The sequence below is a fragment of the Coenobita brevimanus genome, chromosome 88 (genome assembly GCF_032717465.1).
Source record: "Coenobita brevimanus isolate Jiangsu-jjx chromosome 88, ASM3271746v2, whole genome shotgun sequence".
NCBI lineage: Eukaryota > Metazoa > Arthropoda > Malacostraca > Decapoda > Coenobitidae > Coenobita > Coenobita brevimanus.
Window position 1 is genome coordinate 2,812,279 of NC_137041.1, and position 22,555 is coordinate 2,834,833.

Here is a 22,555-nt window from a genome sequence, read left to right on the forward strand (position 1 = left end):
GAAGAAGGAGAGGAGGGGAGGGGAGGGGCAGGAAGAAGAAGGGGAGGGGAGGGGAGGGGCAGGAAGAAGGGGAGGGGAGGGGAGGGGAAGGAAGAAGGGGAGGGGAGGGGAAGGAAGGAAGAAGGGGAGGGGAGGGGAAGGAAAGAAGAAGGGGAGGGGAAGGAAGGAAGGGGAGGTACCTCCCTACCAATCAATCAATCAAACAACCGACCTACCTACTTCCCAATTTCCAACCAATCCTACCTGCTTCTCTGACCAGCTCCCTACCAACCCACCAACCAATCATCTCAACCACATACCTATTCATCCACCTACCTAAGTCCATTCCTGCTTGCCTACCTACCAACCTCCCTCTTTTCCTAACAATCCTACCTGCTTCTATATCATATACCGACCGACCCACCAACCAATCATCTCATCCACACTCCCACTACGTTCCTTTTTACCTGCCTACCTACCAACCTGCCCACCAACTTACCTACCAACCTCCCTCTTTACCTACCAAACCGCCTCGCTGCTCTGAAAACTTCAATAAAAACACGCATGCATATTTCCTTTTTGACTTGTTTTTTCTTTTTCATTTTTCTGTATTTTTTTTTTTTACCAAGAGCTTAATATTAATAGGACTCTTGTTAGTTTCTGGACTTTTGGGGGGAGAATTTTAATTGGGTACATTTGTCGTCGTATATACAGATTTTTTTTTTTCCCTGTTGCTCGTCTATCTGCCTAATTATCTTTTTGGTTTGATTTCGAATTGCATTAGGTATATCGTATTAACGTCTACTCATTTTTCTTCATCCATTTACTTTTCATTCATCTCTATATAAATTAAAAACCACCTACATAATCGAGCGCGCGCGCACACACACGCACACAAACACCTTCACCCCCGACCTTTTTCCTCCAAGCTTCCCGCCCCACTCCACCCCCCAAAAAGGAAAAAATACTCCAAAACTTACCTTCTGAGCAGTCTTGTCCAGTCCAGTAAGTATCACAGACACAGGCGGAGGTGTGGAGGTCGTAGTGGCCGTGACCAGAACAGTCCGGGAGGCAAGTGAACACCTGGTGATCCACAGTGGAGCAGTTGTTACCGGTCCACCCAGCACGGCACACACACTCCCCGTCCACGCACCAACCCCGGCCACCGCACGTGGGGTCCACACAGTCCACTGGGGAAAATAAGTATGCTAGGTTAGGTTAAGTTAGACGTCCTCACAGTCCACTAGGGAAAATAGGCTAGATTAGGACGTCCAGGTCAGGCCAAAACTGTTACCATCACCATTGAGACCCTTTTTTCCCACATTTAGTATAACGCTTCCAGTCAGGTTTGGTTAGATTGGAAAGGTGAATGTAAGATTGGGCAAGACAGGTATGTAAGGTTGTTAGACTGGGTATGTTGGGTTTGGGCCAACTGCGAGAATTGGGTCACTTTTTCACGATACTGACCATGATCTAGTATTGATGACCAAGCGTTTAACAGCTACCAACAAACGAACATGAATTTAAGTACATATGGAGACAGGACAGCACGACCTTGGCTCAAAATCTGCATACAATTAAAATTTAACTAGGCAAGACACACACACACACACAAACACACACACACACACACGTCTGGTCATACAGGGCGTATATACCAACAGTTTTCTCGTATACCACTGGCCCGTCAGAGAATAAACTCTTTCCTCTCCTTCCCCTCTCGTTTTTATATGCACGTATACCTTTCACTTCCTCTTTCATTCACACAGCAAGGCCAGCCAATCCAGTAGGGGAGTGGGTCGGGCACGTGAGAAATGAGTAGGTGAGAGGAATGGAGTGGGAGAAGGTAGAGAATGCAAGACGAGAGGGATGTGAAGTGAATGGGTGAGAGGTGGAAAATTAGTATGTGAAGGTGCGATGGAGAGTTAAAGGAAGTGAGGGAATAGGAGGAGAAATGCATGTGAAATGGATGAATTAATTAATGACTGAGTGACGAAGAGGGAAAAAGGGTTTGGGGAGAGCAGCAGCAAGTCATACTTGGGGAGTGATGGTATAACAATTAGCGGGAAGGAGAGTTACCGTGAAGGAGAAGAACGAGAAAAGTATGTGAAATGAGTGAGTGAGTGAGTGAATGGGTGAGCGAGCGTGTGAGTGAGTTAGTAAGAGGATAGAAAGGGGATTTGGAGGAGGACGGTATGAAGGGAGTGAGTGAAAGTAAAAGAGAAAGAGACGGGGAAGGGGGACAGTGAGTGAGGGAGAAGGGTTGAGTGAAACGCAGAGAGAGGGGTAGAAAAGAAAGAGAGAAAGAGTGAGGCGGGAGGTGTACAAGTAATCACCAAGCTGTACAGAATTCTGTGCACAAGGAAGTGGAGATCAAACTTTTTGAAAAAGAAAAAACTATAAGAAACAACACAAATTTTGGAACATTTTTTTGACAGGAAAAAGCCAGAAGAAAAGCAAAAATAAAAAGAATCTACGTACTAAGAAAAATATGGCCAGAATTGTCGCGCGCACGCACGCACGCACACACACACACACACACACACACACACACACACACACACACACACACACGTCTTATGAAATGCAAGGTCTGTGTGACCTGTTTAGCTCCCTCTCCATCAGAAAACACTAAAACATTGAGTATACCAATCATCCCAACATTTCAGTCCCACTCTGTCATTTATATATCGTCAACATTCCAAACGCGTCTCTCTCACCCTCTCTCTCTCTCTCTCTCTGAATGGCACTGGCACTCCCCAAGGCCAGGGTCTCAAGGGGTTAGTAAATATTTGGCACCCTTTGGCCCTCTGTGGAACCTCTAAGGCGAAGGCGGAAAAGGAAAAAAGGGAAAGTATGAGAGAGAGAGAGAGAGAGAGAGAGAACGGGGGGGGGGGGGATTCCCCAAACACTGAAATACACACCAATTATCATCCTTTACACCCCACGAAATGCATCTTCAGAACACTACCTACAATCTTCATATTTCTACAAAGTTTTAAAAGCTTCCTCAAATTACAGGCCAAGTAGTACAGTACGTAATACGCCTTGAAAGCTACATCATCAACTTTAACTACATACCTCAAAAAATAACTCTGATATAAATAGAAAGTACGCAGTTATGTAAATGAGAAATGTTTATACGGTTAGAAATGTAGCTTATATACAAATGCCAGTTAAGTAAAAAGACTTGGTATTAAGAAAAGGCAGTCATACAAATAATTTATATACCGGTATACTTATCTCTTAAGCGGGTGTCTAAACAGTATGTAATTTTGTCCAGTTGGCCACGCATGAGCCTGGGACAGTGTGTGAAGCGGAGGTCTAGCCACAATATCAGACATTCGTGCATCACAGTTACTTGGTCACTGTAACTGATATTTAACACTTCCGTTCATTCATGTCAGTGCCACCAACAAGCATGTGATTGTCAAGGGTGGCTAGTGTGTCAAATGCTAAACCTTAACTACACATTAATACTGTCCCAGGTTCACGCTGCCAGCTGTACTGTACATTAAGATACTGAACAAGGTCTACACTTATCAACTAAAGTTTTGTATAAGCAACGGGTATGCAGTCACCTGAATACAAAGCTAGGGCGTATATACTGTATTTCTTCTTTTCAAATGTACTGAGGGATTTACTCTACAAAACAAACCTTCTGCCATTAACTCTTCCGACTCGTATCCAGCGTCTTTGCAGGTTAAAAAACACAAACATAATTAGCACATAGTTTTAATGAGTACAAATCGGACACAAGACCAGGGAATAAGTTTGTAAAGTTAATCTCAAAGGCTATACAGAAAAAACAAATAAAATACTTTAAACCCGAACAAATCACAAAGGAAATATCACTTAACGTCCTTTACTACATTTATATCTGAATATTACTGTTGGCGTTAAATAAAACCTTCAAGTCATATTCGTATTTCAAGAGTTAACATAATACCAGAAAAATGAACTCACTTAGGATTATATTTCAGTTCAAATATTTATTCGGTGTTAGTTACGATAAAGTCCCCAAATGATGGCATCGTGCTTGAAAATAGAAAAATAAATAATCAAAAATAATAATGTTAAACGGTGATAAACAAAACGTAAATTTCAGTTTACTCAATCATTCGGTGTTAGAAATGATAAAGACCATGTGTGCTGTTGTGGGGAAAAAAATACAAAATAATGATGAACTACACACACACACCATCAATCAATCCTTCCTCAAATACACCAGGAATGAGGTACAAAGAAGTCTGTTGAAACGTCTTAAACGAGGAAGGCAAATATTGTGCTTAACTGGGCTGCTCCTCTCTCTCTTTCCCTCCTCTCCCAGTCAATACCTCCAATGTTGACTTTTCTCTGTCTTAATCTGTACCACACTCATTGCCTCGTTTTGTGTGTGTGTGTGTGTGTGTGTGTGTGTGTGTGTGTGTGTGTGTGTGTGTGTGTGTGTGTCTCTTTCTCTCTCTCTCTCTCTCTCTCTCTCTCTCTCCTAACTAATCTATTCTTTCTCTCACGTATCATCTCAGATTTCCTTCCAGTTTCTATCATAAACCTTTGTCTTTCCATCCCTCCCTCTCTGTCTGTCTATCTATCTATCTATTCTTTCATCTTCCTCCTCTCTTCTCCGTCGTGTTAGAGTGACAAGGGAGCAAGGAGAGAGAGGGCCACATAACCTGAAGTAAGTGTTGCTCTTGCGTGCATTTGCGTGCGTTTGCGTGCAGTTACGAGCAGGTTAACTGGGCCAGACGTAATCGCATTGCGTTTTGGGATGAGGGGAAGGCGAAGATGGGAGAATGGAGAATGAAGGTGAGGGAGATGGGAGACTGAAGCAGGGAGAGGGAATGGAGAATGAAATTGAAAGCGGGTGAATGGAGAAGAAGGAAGGGAGAATGGAGAGAGAAGAGGGAGAATGGAGAATGAAGGAGAAAGGGATACTGGAGAATGGAGGAGGAAGAGGGAGGAAGGAAAAAGAAGTACGAGGGAGAATGGAGAAAGGTGGAGAGGGAGAATAGAGAAAGGTGGAGAGGGAAGATGGAGAATAGTGAAGAGGGAGAATGGAGAAAGGTGGAGAGGGAGGATGGAGAAAGGTGGAGAGGGGGGATGGAGAATGGTGGAGAGGGAGGATGGAGAATGGTGGAGAGGGAGGATGGAGAAAGGTGGAGAGGGAGGATGGAGAAAGGTGGAGAGGGAGAATGGAGAAAGGTGGAGAGGGAGGATGGAGAATGGTGGTGAGGGAGGATGGAGAATGGTGGAGAGGGAGGATGGAGAAAGGTGGAGAGGGAGGATGGAGAAAGGTGGAGAGGGAGGATGGAGAAAGGTGAAGAGGGAGGATGGAGAATGGTGAAGAGGGGGGATGGAGAATGGTGGAGAGGGGGGATGGAGAATGGTGGAGAGGGAGGATGGAGAATGGTGGAGAGGGAGGATGGAGAAAGGTGGAGAGGGAGGATGGAGAAAGGTGAAGAGGGCGAATGGAGAAAGGTGAGAGGGCGAATGGAGAAAGGTGGAGAAGGAGAATGGAGAAAGGTGGAGAGGGAGAATGGAGATCAATGGAGAAGGGAATGAAAGAGGAGGAGGAAGAAGGGAAGTTGGAAGAATGAAAGAGTGAATGTAGAAAGGAAGGAAATTCGGGGGGAAATGGAACAAGCTGGGACAGGCGGAAATGAACAAGAAAAAAATGGAAGAAACACTACGAATGGAAGGAATTGGGAAGAAGATCGCGGTGATGGGAGAGAGGATGAAGGAAGGAGTGTGAGAAGATAAGAGAATGAGACAGGGTAAGAGAGCGATGAAATTTCGGAGAGATGGGAGAAGGATATGGTACTGATTTTGCATATGGAAAAAGGAAGAAGAATGAGAGGGAAGGCAACGAAATGAAGGAGAAACTGATAAAGATAAAAAAGAAATGAAATGCAAAATGAAGTGGATAAGATGAAACAGAATGAACAGATATGGGGGGAAGATGAGGGCAAGAAGGGAGAGGGAAAGAAAGGAGAGAAAAGGGGAATGAATGGAGAGGAAGAAGGGACAGGGAAAGGGAGGAGAGAAAAGGGGAATGAAAGAAAAGGAAGAAGGGAGAGGGAAAGGGAGGAGAGGAAAGGGGAATGAAAGAAGAAAGAATGAAAGGCTAAGGAAGGAATAATGAATGAAGACGAATAGAGCAGAGGGAAGACTGAAGACAATAACGGAGAGAGAGAGAGAGAGAGAGAGAGAGAGAGAAATCATAAAAATTCATTCTTCCCCTTATCAACATAAACAATGGCAGTTCTACAAAATCCATAAATATTCCACGGTTAAACTTATTCCCCACTATCAAAAGGGGCATTACACCAATCCGCTCAGGAATAACAGAATTCCACGAGATGCTAATTACAATAAAAGTATATCGTTAATTAGGACGTCATTAGTGCTATTATCAGTGCTATGTCCTATCCGATGCAAATACCTTTCACTCCACACTTTATTGCCTAGTGTTCTCAAAGGATGGTGTGTGGGTATTTTCCTAAGTGATGTATTGAACCCCGCTGTGGATCATTGCAAGGTGACTGAACGAGTGAGCGAAGGGAGGTCCGTCAAGTACCTTCTATTTAGTAAAGGAAACAATATAATTTTCATAAAAACCATACAGCGTGGACATACCTGTCTGACAATGGTCGCCCTTCCACCCTGGCTGACACACACATCGTCCCGCCACACAGGACCCGTGACCGCCACAGTCCGGCACCTCACAGTCAGAGTCTGGGATGTCACACTCACGGCCCTTCCACCCAACCTCACAGTGACACAGTCCGCCGCCGTATGTACCGTGGTTGCTGCACAGGACTGGACACACACCTGGGGAAAGAGACGGAGATAATTTAGTTTGTGAAGAAATACGGTTGACACTGAGTCTCCTTGGTTACTGACCCAATCACCTCTCCAATATGGCCACAACTGGGCATCAACGTTTCAAAATACGGTACGTGTATATAAAATTGAAACACACACACACACACACACACACACACACACACACACAAAATGCAGAGTTCGCAACTGCAGAAAAAGTCCCAGCGTTTCGGCAGGGTAAAAATCTGCGCGACATCATATCGATTCCGAATTTGGAGATTAGGATAAGAAAAAACGAAAACAGAAAATAAACAGAAAAATACGAGACAAGCAAAAATCAGATCGTGTGAAAATGGCAAAGCGAGGAGGATAAGAGTGTGCACCATGGGTCTCTCTCTCTCTCTCTCTCTCTCTCCAGTTCCACTCCCTGTTCTCCTTCCATTCCTTCCTTTCTCATTCTATTTTCTTTTCCTTCCACTGCTTTTAACTCTCCCCTATTCCCTTCCTCTCTCTCACCCTCTCCCCTTCCCTCCCGTTCCATTTTCATGACTTTTCTTTCTCGCACCACCCCGACTTTCCTCATCTTCCTCCTTTTCCTCCGTCCCTTCATCTCCCATTCCCCCTCTCCCTTCCCCCTTTGATCCCCCCTCCCCTTCAGTAGCTGTGGGTGCAGTGTTGCATTAGTATGGCAAGAGCGGAAACCAAGCCCTCGGGTAGTAGGGGGGAAAAAAAAAAAAAAAAAAAAAAAAGTATCCCCTGAAAAATATGATAAGGCTAGCAAATACAGACGCAGGCACCAGAGCTGGGGTACACACACACACACACACACACACACAGCCTTATCATCGCCATCTAAGAATTCCGAGACTTTTGGGTCATAAAGGAAAACCAAATCCCTAGAAAACTGAGAGAGAGTGAGAGAGAGAGAGAGAGAGAAACTGTGTGTGTGTGTGTGTGTGTGTGTGTGTGTGTGTGTGAGAGAGAGAGAGAGAGAGAGAGAGAGAGAGAGAGAGAGAGAGAGAGAGAGAGACTGTGTGTGTGTGTGTGTGTGTGAGAGAGAGAGAGAGAGAGAGAGAGACTGTGTGTGTGTGTGTGTGTGTGTGTGTGTGTGTGTGTGTGTGTGTGTGTGTGTGTGTGTGTGTGTGTGTGTGTGTGTGTGTGTGTGTGTGTGTGTGTGTGTGTGTGTGTGTGTGTGTGTGTGTGTGTGTGTGTGTGTGTGTGTGTGTGTGTGTGTGTGTGTGTGTGTGTGTGTGTGTGTGTGTGTGTGTGTGTGTGTGTGTGTGTGTGTGTGTGTGTGTGTGTGTGTGTGTGTGTGTGTGTGTGTGTGTGTGTGTGTGTGTGTGTGTGTGTGTGTGTGTGTGTAGTGCTGCCTATGTAAGTTCTCCCTCAAAAGGACTCTCATTACAGTGGTCCCGGGTTCGCGTCAGACCATTAACACGGCTTGAGTGGTCGCCAGAGTGAGCACCGACTCCTTGGTTGCTATTCCTCCTCCTCCCTCCTTCTCCTCTACTTCTTTATCTTCTTACCTCTCTTCTGCCTCCTCCTCCTCCTTTTCCATAATCATCTACACGTACGAAAATGATGAGACAAGCAGAAAAATTCACACAGGATTTGGTGTTACGGTCTCTCAAGGATTGGAACGCTGCTAAATACACCACACATGTCTGTCATCAGACTAAAAAAAAAAAAAAGGGGGGGATATAAAATAAATCGCTAGGGAAGAGGTGTTAAGTCATATCCTAAACCTAACAGCGATCTACAAGCAGCCAACTAGAGAATCGATGTTTGCGTCACTGGGGCTCGAAAATATACAAAATTAATCGCCAAGGAAGAGGTGCTGCGAGATTTTCCAAGCCTAATTGAGCGACCTACAAGCAGCCATCTGAAGCATCGGTGTTTGTGCCCCAAGGGTTGCAAATATAGCTTGTTTTGACGGCCAGAAGTGCCTCATTAGGAAGTTAATTGATCTAACGAGTTGCATGCCAAAAGCCGATAGATAAAGAGATATACTTGTCCACCTGTCTGGTATTCACTTATTTCTAGGTTACTGAAAGTGCGCGCGCGTGCGCGAGTGTGTGTGTGTGTGTAAATATGTATGCATATATACATGAATGTACGTTTTGTATGTTTCCTTTAACATGCACAAGTACTCTACTGACTGGATGGGCGGGATAACTGGAATGTGGGTATGTATTTCTGTATGTATAAATGCATGCACGTATACATGATGTACAATGTTTCCCTCAACATGCATAAGTTTTCCACTGGCTATATGGGCTGGGTGTATTTACTGTATGTATGTATAGTGTGGCGTCTGCCTTCTCGGGGTGGCAAAATCAGAGAGGCTAGAACACAGTCACGTAGGAGGCGGCAAGAAAAACTGTTGTGGGATTGTGTGGGGATTTTGGCATTTTACAGGTTCTGCTCTCTCTCTCTCTCTGTATACGTATGTGCTTGTATGAGCATTTTTTCTGCACGCGTATGTTTGTTTAAGTATACACACACATTATGTGTATATCGTATTATATATATATATATATATATATATATATATATATATATATATATATATATATATATATATATATACTTAAGTAGGCTCTACCCGTGTGCGCCTGTGTGTGAGTGGTTATGAGCATGAGCGTGTGTGCGGGAGACTGTGTGTACTTATTCCCAGTAATGCGTGTATGTGTTTGCCAGCAGTTTACACCCGTGTGACTGCAAACAGGCGGGCGGTGTGAGTGATGAAAGCCACACTGTTTACTCGCTCACACTTACCCTCACCACACACACCTTCACGCACCCTACTCACACACACACACACACACACACACACACACACACACACACACACACACACACTTATCCACCCAACTCAGCATTTTCACACACCAAGGTGCTGGAAAGGGACGCCTTCACATGATGGCACAGATATAACCATACGGTTCCACTGCCCGGTTATACAAACGTCCTTTAACTCACTCCCTATTCCCTGAAAAGAGGATGGTGGACTGAAAGAGGGCAATCTCAGCCTGTAGCCCACTGGGTTTACGTTTTAGATGAACCTTGAATTACAACAACTACTATTACTACTTGACATTCTAAGTAAAAGGTAGAACACTGAAGGCAAAGAAAAAAATCCAAATGTTCCCCTTCAAAATGAAGCATTATATAAAAGCGAAAAGCTGAAAAAACGAAAAAACTGAGAAAAACAAAACAAGACGCAGGAAATATAGTAGACTAAAAAAAAAAAAAAAAGGGGGGGGGAAGGAAGGACTTTAGAAAATGTGGGGAGAGATGGAGAGAAAGACTGAGGTGGAACGAAAGTGGGGGAGGGGAAGGGGTGGCGAGAGGTGAATGGGAAGGGGAAAGGGAGAAATGTGGAGGATAGGGAGAGGTGAGGGGAAAGAGCAAGGGGGAAAAAGGTGAGGGGAACAAGTAGGCAGGCGTACCCAAAGAGGTGAGGTGATGTGTCATCAGAAAATAAGGGGCAGGCCACGGGAAAAAAGACGAGGGGGAAGAGGAAAAGAATGGTGGAAGAACTGAGGCGAAAAACAAAGAAAATGAGGAGACTTTGAAGAAGTGAGGAAAACTGACCTATAAGTGAGGAAAAAAAAAAATGAAAAAATGAAAAAAATGAAAAAAAGAAAAATAACTAGGAATACGAAGAAAGATGGAGGAAAAAAAAACAAGGAGAAAAATAAGATGATGAAAATATGGACAAACACAGGGACAAGAAAAGGAAAAATTACAAACGAAAAAAGGGAAATCAAACTATAAATACAGCATCATAGGAAGAGGGAATCGAAAAAACGTCATGAGCAAGGAAGATATATGTTTAAGAAATTATGAAATATGATTAATAAAAGTATAAAAAACACATGCAGAAAATATTTTGAAAAGGTTTGAAAACATGGTGATATTTTTTACTAAACTCACAGAGATGGAGATAAAAATAATAATAATACTGTAATCAAATGATGTAAAAAAACATTAAAGTTATTGGGAGTTTCAGGCAAAACATGGGGAGAAAAAATATATATTAAACTCTGAAACACGTAAAAATAATAAAAATAAGTAAAGATGGAGGAGGATATTTGCGGGACGCTGAGAAGTGAGTCAAAGGAGATGAGGCAATAAAAGCAAGAAATATGATGGAATGAGGTGAAAGCGGCAAGGACGGAGGGAGGGCGGGAGGAGAGGGGCGAGGAAGAGAGGGAGGCTGGAAGAAAGGAGAGGAAGGGAGGGAAGGAGAGATGACGACGGAGGGAGGGAGGCTGGGAGAATGAGAGGGAGAGACAAAGGGAGGGGAGGAGAAGGAAAGATGAAAGTTTGGAGAAAGGAAGCAGCAAGTTCAGATGGAAGGAGAGGTAGAGATATGCGTTATATATGTAAATACTGTATACAGACAGACAGATAGATAGATCCAGAGATAGATTATTTATATGCATACATACGTAGAGAGAGAGAGAGAGAGAGAGAGAGAACCTGGAGGGAGAAGGGGGGTGCACCTTATCAGCATAACAGCGTGGATGTTTTTGACAGCTCATTTTCCTCGCAATTTTCTGCCGGCTGTGTAACTGAAATCTGGTGTACAGCTTCCGCAGAGTTTAACACAACCTTTCTTTAAGAATATGTGTTCTTTCTTTACTCGATACTGAGAAGGGGTATATATAAGGCATCTTGTGTAGTGGTAAATCTCTCTCTCTCTCTCTCCTACCTACGAGCCTCTCCCTTTCCTCCTTCTCCGCCTACCTGCTTCCCTCCCTCCATATTCAGATCAGGGAGTGGTAATGTCGCTGTTGTTGTCTAGGTCTCATTCCATTTCCTCCTTCCCTCTATCTCTCCCTCCCTCCTTCCCTCCATCTCTGCCTCCCTCCTTCCCTGCCTACCTGCCTCTCTCCTCCACATTCAGATCAGCGAGTGGTATTGTCTTGGTCTCATTCCCAGGCATGGCGGTCCCACCTCGCCTCTCTCTATGCCACTCAAGGGACAGCATAGGCCACAGGTCAGGGAGGAAACTTTTTTTTTTTTTCTGCCATCCCTTTTTCCTTTACCTTTGTTCCTCTAATAAATCCACCCTGTCCTCCCTTCCCTTTTTTGTCTATCATATCCTCCCCCATTCCCCTCTCTCTCTCTTTCAATAACTCTTCGTTTGTATATTTCCGTCCAGGCAGTCTGCATACTACTTCCGTCTTGTTTTGTTTGTTCCTCTCTCTCTCTCTCTTCAAGGTACTGAAGGGACCTAAACTGGACAACAATGAGGCTCCCTTAACTTCTCTCAACCCTTAGTGGTACCTGGGGTGCTTTCTTGTGGCTCTGTCTGCCTGTCTGTCTCTACAGTATATACTGTAAATTATATATATATATATATATATATATATATATATACATACATACATAAAAGGCAGTTCATATAAATTACCTACTTTCTCCAGTCTATTTGTCTCATAATTTGTCATTCCGTTAGCTCTCTCTCTCTCTCTCTCTCTCACACTCTCTAATACAGCCACCAATTAGATTCAGATCGTGAGCTTCCGTCGACCAGAGTTACATCACAGTAAACACAAGCACTTAAAACAAAAACTTACTCTCGGTAAACAACATAAAACGAAAAAAACGGAAAGAGGGAACATGACTAAAAAAAAAACGAAAATCTAAAGCTGAAAACAAGAATATAACTAACAAAAGCAAAAGCAGAAATCTCAGAATGCAGCTCTTGGAAAACAATAACAAAAGAAAGAATACAACTCACAAAATGGAAAGGGGAATACAAAACGAGAATTCAACTCACTCTTGGGGCAGTTTCCGCTGACTGAACTGGACAGCACTTGCATCAAATGACGAAAACTCAGAACATAACTCCCATGGAAAAATAAAAAGAAAGATTCCAACAATACAACTCCTTAAAAGGGGAATGGGGAATACAAAATGGGAATCCAACTCACTTTTGGAGCAGTCCTCGCCAATCCAACTGGGCAGACACTTGCATCGTCCCAGTGCGCAGGATCCGTGGCCACTGCAGTCATTAGGGCACGGCGATTGTAGGTCAGGCTCCTCACCCAGGTACAATTCAACCTGGTGAAAAGGAGGGTTCAGAAATAAGTTACAGGTAGGCTACAACTCAACCTGGTGGGGTACATACATTAAGTTACAGATGGATACGGGAGCAGCACGGGTAAGGCTAGGTTTGGTCAGGTAGGGTATGTTTAGTTTAATTCTGTTTAGTTTGGTTTGGGTTGGATGGATCTGATAGGGCGAGGCGTGGTTTCGACTGGGTTATTTGGGGAATGGTATGGCATGGTATGCTGTGGTTTCGACTGGGTTATTATAAGCATGGTGATTGTTAGTTTAGTTAGTCTAGGCTAGGTTAGGTTAGATATGAGAGAGAGAGAGAGAGAGAGAGAGAGAGAGAGATGGTGGGGGGTGAAGGCAGGAGAATAAGGGCAAGGGGAGAGACGAAAGAGGGGGCACAGGACAAGGGAGGGGAGCAGAGACAAAGACGAGAGGAGGAAGCAGAAACAAAGGGATGTGGGAAGAGAAGGGAGGAAAGGAATCAAGGGTGGGGGGGGGATAGGGAGGAGAAGGGCAGAGAGAGAGAGAGAGAGAGAGAGAGATGATGAGGGGGGGTGGGGGCGGAGGCGGGGGGAAGGGAGACATCATGAGTTTGTAAAGTTTTAATGTGGTGGTGGAGGCTGTCTAGAACCCCTCCTCTCCCCTCCCTTCCTCTCCCCCTTCCCCCTCATTCTTCCTTCCCTCTCTACCCCCTCCCACCCTTTTCTCTCCCCTTTCCCTTCCTACCTTATCCTTCTCTCGTCAATTCCTCTTTCCCTCTATTCCTCTCACTCTATTTCCCCTGGTCCTTTTTTCTCCCTCAATCCCATCATTCTGTCCCTGTCCCTTCCCCTTCTTCTCCCCCTCCCATATTTTTCTCACTCTCCATCTTCCTCCCTTTGCCTCAATCTCCACCATTCCTTTCCTTTCCCATCCCCTTCCCCTATTCCCTATCCCCCACTCCCTACCTTTCCCTCTCCCCCACTTTCACTCCTTATTCCATTCCCTTTCCCCATCCCTACTTCCCCGTCCCCTTGCACTCTTCCCCCTTCCCCTTCTTATTACATGAATAATTCCATAATAACGTCACCAACACGCTCGAAGACGGAGGAAGAGGGCGGAGGAAAAAAATAAATGGGAGGGAAGAAATGAGGAGGAGGAGGAGGAGGAAGTGAAGATGAATCTGGAGCAACATAAGGAAGAAATGAAGGAGGATGGAGGCCGAGGTGGAAAATGTGAAAAGGAAGATGAAGGAATAAGGAGAAAGAAAGTGGAGAGTACAGGAAAGACAGTAGAGGAAAAAGGGCGCGAGGAAAGAATGAGATGAAGAATAAAGAGGAGGAATAGGGATGAGGAGCTGGAAGGAGGAGAAGGAAAAGAGGAAGTGGTGGAGAGAGATGGAGAGGAGTAAACGAAAGAGGATGTAAGAAAATAAAAAGATGAGTGAAAAAAGGAAGAAGAAATAGGAAGAAAGAAGGAAGAAATAGGAAGAGAGGAATGGAGGAGGAGGTGAGAGAGGAAGATGAATAAAGAAAGACGAGGAAGATGGAAGACGGGGGAATGAAAAGGAAAGGAAAGCAGGGAGAAAAGTGACGGACAAGACCTAAGAGGTGGTAACGGAGAAAGATGAAAGAGTGGGAGGAAAAGAAAATGACTGACTGGAAATAATATGAGAAAGAAAGAAATAAGGAAGTGGGGAATACAGGAATAAAGGAAAAAAGAGAGGACAGGAAAATATAACGAGAGAAGCTAGGAGGAAAGAATCAAGATGGAATGAGGAAGTGGGGAATTAAGGACGAATGAGAGGAGGAACAAAGGATTAGAAATGGAAGATGAAAAGGAAAAATTACGGGTGAGAAGCGGAGAAAATAATCAGGAAGTACGGAAGAGAGGAAGAAAGGAAGGAAAAGAGGAAGGGATGACGAGGAACAGTGTGATACGAAAGAATCAAGAGGAAGAAGAGCGAGAGAAGAAGGTGAAGACAAACAAGATGGGATAAGAAGAGCGAAAAGAAAGAAGATGGAGAAAGGAGGAAGGAAAGATGTTGAAAGGAGCAGGTAGGAAAAGTAACATTATTTTTTTTTTTAATCTTTTCACCTGAGGATACAAAGTTAATGAACATGGGCATTTTGTAATCTCAGGACATTAATATTAAATGAGCTTTATTTTACCTAACGATACAAATATTAATAAACACTTTCGTACCTTCAGAATTATAAGCAAACCTTACTACTGCTGACATCCTAGTAATGATCTGCATTAAAACGAGTAAAAAAAAAAAAAGTAAATCCGTACCCTTAGCAATAATACAAATAAATACTAGTAAAAATAATCGTATTAACGTCAGCAAGAGAATATTGAATAAATTTATAACCTTGGCAAACAGATTCTGACAAAACTAGATCACCCTGTTAACATTAGCATCCAAATACTATCAAGGATAAACATTTCTGCAATCCAAATATACAATAACGAAAATACACAACACCCGGATTAGTCTGCCCTCCTACCTCCCCCTCTCCATACTACAGCCAGATACAACTCCCCCCTCCCCCTCCCTCTTCTCCCCGCATCCGCCTCTCTTCTCCCTCCCACCTTCTCCTTTCCCCCCTTCCCATCTACACCCGGATGCAACACCCTCTCCCTCTCCTTCTCCCCTTCCCCACTAACGTCAAATACAAATTCAAATTCCCTCCCCTTCTCCCTAACTCCCCTCCCCTCTTCCCTTCTACTGCAGTTGCCTCTCTCTCTCTCTCTCTCTCGACGGTATGCGCCATAATTCAGGGTGAGTGACTGAAGAGTGGCAGGGGCTGACCCGTGTTTAATTAATGTGTTTGCCTCATATCCCATCATCCTACACCCCTCCACTACCCCCTCTTTCTTCTCTCCCCCTCCCACCTCCCCTCCTTTGTTTCTCTCCCCTTCTCCTGTGTCCAAACTCAATCACCCTCTTCCCCTACTGTCTCCCCCTCATCTCCCTCCTTCTGCTTTCCCCCCTCTCCCTCTCCCAACGTCGTCTCCTTTCATTTCTCTCATCCTTCTCCTCTGTTTCACCTTTTCCCCCTACCTTGCTCCCCTCAACTGTCGCATCCTATCCCCTCTTATAACCCCCACGTCTATTTTTTATCCTACCATGAACCTCTTATAGTTTCTCTTCATCCATGTACCAGACTATCACATCTGTTTTTCCCCCTCTCCCTCCCTCACCCTACTACCCCCATCTCGTTGATTCTATTCACTCTCCTCTGTTTTTCCCCCTTCTCCCTCCCTCATCCTAACTCTCTCTCTCTCTCTCTCTCCTATCACTTGTACATCACCCCTTCCCACCTGTCTGACTTTCGGGTGATGTATGGCGCGCTCGCTCGCTCGCTCTCTCACACACAAACCAAAACTTGCCCCTTTGCACCCCTATCTTCACCCATCAACCCAACCCATATCTACGTCACTTCCTGTAATTCGTCCCTCACACCCTATCCTTCCTATCTCCATTATCATTTTCCTCTTGTACTGACCCATACTCTACCCCTCATACGCTGTACCCCTTTCTATCCCCCTCCTTTCTTTCCATTCCCACAACTCTTTACCCCTCATCCTATCTTTTCGCCTCTCCCTCCCCCTCATTCCTTCCCTTTCCCTCTCTCTTTCCCCTTCCTCCATTCCCCACTCCCCCTCATTCCTTCCCTTTCCCTCTCTCTTTCCCCTTCCTCCATTCCCCACTCCCCCTCATTCCTTCCCTTTCCCTCTCTCTTTCCCCTTCCTCCATTCCCCACTCCCCCTCCTCCTTTCACCTCTCCCTCACCAGATTCAAACCTATCCCCTTTCCCGTCCACCTCCCTCCTTCCTTCCCACTTTCCTCTCTCTTTCCCATCTTCCTCTATATCCCTCTTCTCCCCTTTCTCCCTCCCTCCTTCTTTCCCGCTTCCCCCTCTCCTTCCCATCTTCCTCCACCTCCTCCTTTCCCCCTTCACTCACCTGACTCCAGCTGATGCCGTCATTGTAGAGGGCCAGGTACCACATCCCGGTATCCAGGTATTCCACAAGACTCACGTTCACGCCCCTGTCGAATATGGATCTACGTCCCCTGGATGTGGAAGGCAGGGCCAGGGGTTCCTCGTACACTATCATCTCGTCCTCGTAGCCATCGCCTTCGTTTGTGCTGTGGGTGGATGGATCCTGTAGGGGAAAAAGTTGTTTCAATTTAATGACGAGGAGGATAAGTGGTTAAAATGTAATAATTGCTTCCATTTTTAAACTATTAATTTTTTAGCGGTCTTCGTTATAGCCATCGCCTTCGTTAGTGCTGTGTCCTTGGGCTGGGGTTGGTGGATCCTGAAGCGGAAGAAACTGTCTAAAATTTGTGAAGAGGAAGACAAGAATGATAAAAAAGTAATATCAATTCACTTTATGTAGTGCTGCCTCCAGGTCACTCAACACCAAGTGACAAACCAAATGGTCTCCTGTACCCTAGGACACCCTTTACTACGTTGGGAGGTAATATGCAACCAAATTTAACCTGGTGGTCTAGTGGGTTATGGCGCTCGTATGTACTAAAAATACAAGAAAAGAAAGGAATTGCATTAAAAAAATAAAGGACACAGGTAAGGTAGCAGGTGAAGAAAAAAACAAGAGAAATGTAGGATACGGAAAAAAAAAAATGTAGCGCGTGAAAAAGGAAACAATGAAGAAAGGCAGCATATGGAAATGAAAAAGACAGGAGGGAAGCTGAAAAAATAACCAAAACCAAAACTAGGGAAGCATTTAAAAGGAAAACCCAAAATAACAAAAATAATACCGTTAATAATAATAATAATAATAAAGAATTCGATACCACTGGCAGTCTTATTGTCATTTTTCACCTGGTCGTCTTTGCTAATGATCTGGCTCGCGAGTTGCTGATTCGAGACAAAAGGAACGATGAGAATTGACATTGCAGTATTCTCTCTCTCTCTTATTTTATATCTATTTTGGGACTGCTGTGTCATATATACTTTAGACAAGCGGTGTAAGAGAGACAAGAGAAATTGTTAATCTGTTTCCAGCTTTTTCCCTCTGCCAAAATAATTTCAAGTATTATGCAATGAACTTTTAATTAATACCGGTATGAGACTGACTCCAAACTACCCTCAGGGGGGTGAAAAAAGTTTGAAATGATAATCCATTGCTATGATTATACTGAGATTACTGGCTACCTCAAAATATAAAATGCAAATACACAAATAAAGTGTAATATAAGTGAAAAATATAATAAAAACTATCTAACACTAAATATACTACAAGGCAGGAATAACCACAATGACACGATAATTAATAAAGTAAAAAAAATCGTGATGAACAGTTTCTTCAAAGAAAAAAAAAGTTCAAACAAAATTAATGACGTCGTGCGGACGGACAGACAGACAGATGGATGGATGAATGGACAGAAACAGAGGTGAAAACAAATTCCAACTCTGGTGACGTGAGTAGTCAGGAAAAGTGTATACAATATTAAAACCAATTTTTTGAGGGATGATAAATAATAATGATCATACTAACAATAATAATATAATAATAATACATGTAGGATAAAACGCACACAACAACAGTACACAGTAATATATCGTAACAATAAAAAACGTAAAAATAAAAATACTGTAAAAAAATAACAATGCTCCAAGTGCTCCCTTAAATCTGAACTAAGTGGCAGAGAAAACAGCCGGCCTTCCCCCTTGCTACCTCCTTCCCCCTTCCTGCTCCTCTCCCCCTCCAATCCTCCCTCCCCTTCAGGCCTGACACACTAAAGCTGCGACCACCTCATAGAAATGCCAACTTTAAAACCCTTCCCCCCACCCCTTCTCCATCTCTTTCCTCCTCCCCATTACTTCTCTCCTCTCCCCACTTTCCTCCTTATTCTGCTTTCCTTTCGTCCCCTCCTTCACCTCTTTTAACTTTCTGTTTACTCTCCTTTCTCCCCACACACCTTCTTTTCTGCTCTCCATATCTAGCCCTTCCTCTCCTCCCCTTTCCTCTCTCTTAAGTACCTTTTTTTCTCTCCCCTCCTTCATCTCTCAGCTTTCCATTTTCCCCTCATTTTCTCCCTACACCTCTCCTCCTTTCTTCATCCATGATCCAGCCCTCCCCATCATCCCTTTTCCCCTACAATCCCTATTTCCTTTTCATCTTACTCCTCCCTTCATTTCCAACCCCCTCTTTCTTTTTTCCACTTTCCTCTTCCTTATTCTACTCTCCTTTCCAATTCATCTGACTTTCCCCATTCCTTAACCAATTCCCTGTTGCCTCTTTCCCTTTCCTCCACTTCTTTATCCTATCCTCCTCCCTCTCGCCTCAGCTTCCCTTCTGGTTCCACACCCCTTCCCTTTCTCTTTCTCTCTCCCTTCCCATTTTCCTCCTCCTCTCTATGGCCTGGTCGTGTGTCCTGGGAGTCCCGGAGCGTCGTCTGACCTGCGCCCTGAATCTTGTCTGTCCAACCCACGCAGTTTTGTCCTATCTACCCCAGTTTTGTCTCTTCCTCCCTCCCTTAACACATACCCAATTCTCCCCGTTCTTTCTTTCTCCACTGTCATTTCCTATCCCTTCCAACCTTTTGCCTGCCCTCCCCCTCTCCTTTTCTCCCCTCAATTTCCTCCCTTTCCTCCCTCCCCTCCCCAGGCCTGTCTTTTGTCCTGTGCCCTTAATCTTGTCCCGCCTAGCCCTCAACATCTTTTTTTCCCCCCAAGCCATTCAGTGTTGTCCTCCTGACTCATTTTTTAATTCTATTTGTGATTTTATGAGTGGGAAATAAGCTGTGTGTGTGTGTGTGTGTGTGTGTGTGTGTGTGTGTGTGTGTGTGTGTGTGTGTGTGTGTGTGTGTGTGTGTGTGTGTGTGTGTGTGTGTGTGTGTGTGTGTGTGTGTGTGTGTGTGTGTGTGTGTGTGTGTGTGTGTGTGTGTGTGTGTGTGTGTGTGTGTGTGTGTGTGTGTGTGTGTGTGTGTGTGTGTGTGTGTGTGTGTGTGTGTGTGTGTGTGTGTGTGTGTGTGTGTGTGTGTGTGTGTGTGTGTGTGTGTGTGTGTGTGTGTGTGTGTGTGTGTGTGTGTGTGTGTGTGTGTGTGTGTGTGTGTGTGTGTGTGTGTGTGTGTGTGTGTGTGTGTGTGTGTGTGTGTGTGTGCGCGCGCGCGCGCGTGCGTGTCCTGTCCTGGGGGTGGAGAGGGGGGTACAGGGAGGGGTGGACTAGGAGGCTCTGGCGCTAGTCCCTGCCACACCTGCCCGGTAATTAATTGTTCCAGCACCCAGCACCCCCATCCCACCTGGTAATGTCATTCATATACACACACATACATACATATACATACAAGTACACAAAAATATTTATAAACACACACGATACATAAGACGCATATACATACATAAATACGTAAACACACACACACACACACACACTACAGGACTCATGCCTGTAAGTTCCCAGGAATGTGGCTCCAGTTCCTGCCCTTCCCCCCACCGTTCTTTCTCTCCCTCTTCCCCCCCAAGTTCCCTCTAACATTCCGCTCCCCTCCCTCCTGGTCCCTCCATTCCTCTTCCCCCGACTCTCTTCTCCCCCCATCCTTGTCTCTCAACAGTAGTCCTCCAAGGCTCTTTTCTTTCCCCCTTTATTCTTTTCTTCGCAAATTCCCCCTATCATTCTAGCCTCTCTTCATTTTAGTCAAGAGGTAAAATTTTCTCTCTGCACGTCCACCCTTCTCTTTAACAGTTCTCTTCCACCCACCTCCACTCTTTTCTCACCACCTGTTCTTCTCCTCCCCACCTCCTAACGTTCCACAGGATTCCTCCTCTCTCTACTTGTTTCTATCAAAGTATCCCCCTGCAAACTCCATCACTCCCCTCTTTTCTTTTTCTACATCTTTCCCCCTCTAAAAAAAAACTCTCCACTAAGACACTCTTCCCCCATCCCCATCTCTCTCTCTGACTCCCCTTCAAATCCGCCTCCTTTCCTTTCATCCTACTCTCACCATTTAAATAACCCCTTCTCCATTCCCGTTCCCCTCTTCCTCCTCCTCCTCTTCCGTTTCTCCCCTCTCCTCTCCCTACTTCCCCCACTCTCTCCACATACCCCCTCCCCTCCCCCTCACGTATTAACAAAGTTTGGGCCTGTTTAACTTCCACCCAGAGTCGGACAGCATGGGGTGGGGGGGTGTCAGAATGGGCCTGTCTTCAATTAGCTGCTCACAGATGGCACAGAACTAAAACAGGAAATAACCAAAAAATAAATAAAATAAAGAAAAAAATGAAAATAAGAATCCACATAACTCTAGAAGAAATTAAACATAACCTTAGAGCAAGAGCGACAACACAGTAGGTTAACAAACGTAAATTAATAAATAAAATATATAACGCACATCGTTACACTAAGTGCAACAATATATCAGCAAGAAACTGGAAAAATTCTATATATTGGACTACAAAAAGAAACGAGAACAGAGCAACGCCATTAATTAAAAACATGAAAAACAGAGCAAAGGGAAACAAATTTACAGAAGCAATGAGATATCCCCCCAAAAAAAAGATTAAATAACAAGCAAATAAAAAGTGTAAGCAGAAACAATTATAGATAACTCATAAACAGATGCACTATAACAACGCAAATTATAACGAATTCCAGACAATAAAATATTCAGACACCATTAACCAGTAACACCGCACACTTTCCCTCTTAGGTCCCCATCATCAACACCACCACCATTACCCATCACCACCACCATCACCCAACCTTTTCTCTCATATGTACCATGATTCATCATCTCCAAACCACTTCTCTCATACGTACCACGGTTCATCGTCATCAACACCAAACTTCTTCTGTCATTTGTATCACAGTTCATCACCACCCAACCTCTTCTCTCATAATTATGTACCGCTGTTCATCATCATCATCACTCAACCTCTTCTCTCTTACGTACCAATGTTCATCATCATCATCACCCAACCTCTTCTCTCATGTGTACCAACGTTCATCATCACCCAACCTCTTCTCTCATATGTACCACGGTTCACCATCATCATCTCACAAAGGGTAATGTGTTTTTATCGTGGATTATCGGGATCCCCCTCCCCCCAAAAAAAAAAAAAAAATTGTTCAAATGATATACAGACAAACCTGACTGAATACACCCACAGACAGACAGACAGACGAAGACAGACTGTCAGACTGGTACAACTTCAAAGGCACTATCTCCTAGAACACGGCCTCCTTCAAGCAGCGAGTCTCCTGGGCTTGTAAGGTAATTAATAAGGTAATTACACAAGCTAATTGCCTCGTCAGCCTCATCAAGGCACTTATTGTTGTTGACACGAGGAGGAGATGAGCTTATTGATGGGCCCAGACGCTCTTGTTTTTGTTCAAGGAAAAGAATTATCGTCAAGAATAAGACGGGGGATTTGGGAGATGCAAATGCTCGTGCCGAAATTATATCTTAATAAGGAAAATGTATTATGGCGAAAAACAGGACCGTGTATTTTGGGAGGGGAAAGTTATCATCATTATGAGTTTATTAATGGGCCCAGACGCTCTTATTCAAGTAGAAAATTATCGCCAAGAATAACATTGTGATTTTGGTTCAGTTAATAACAGTAACTTAAAAAGGGAAATATGCTCTAAGTAAGGTAGATATTAACCATGTCTCTGGATCTTAGTGATTAGGCCAGACGGTACTGGTGTTGTTCAATGA

General features: G+C 44.2%; 1 protein-coding gene across 1 annotated transcript in view; it reads right to left on the reverse strand.

Moving 5' to 3' along the window:
- Ten-a (Teneurin-a transmembrane protein) overlaps positions 1–22,555 on the reverse strand; it is a 475,834-nt gene that overhangs the window by 169,776 nt on the left and 283,503 nt on the right. The window contains 6 exon segments of the mRNA XM_080281215.1: positions 960–1,169; positions 6,616–6,810; positions 12,753–12,882; positions 16,831–17,014; positions 18,571–18,590; positions 18,717–18,746. Of these exon segments, the coding sequence (XP_080137341.1) occupies positions 960–1,169; positions 6,616–6,810; positions 12,753–12,882; positions 16,831–17,014; positions 18,571–18,590; positions 18,717–18,746 (769 nt within the window).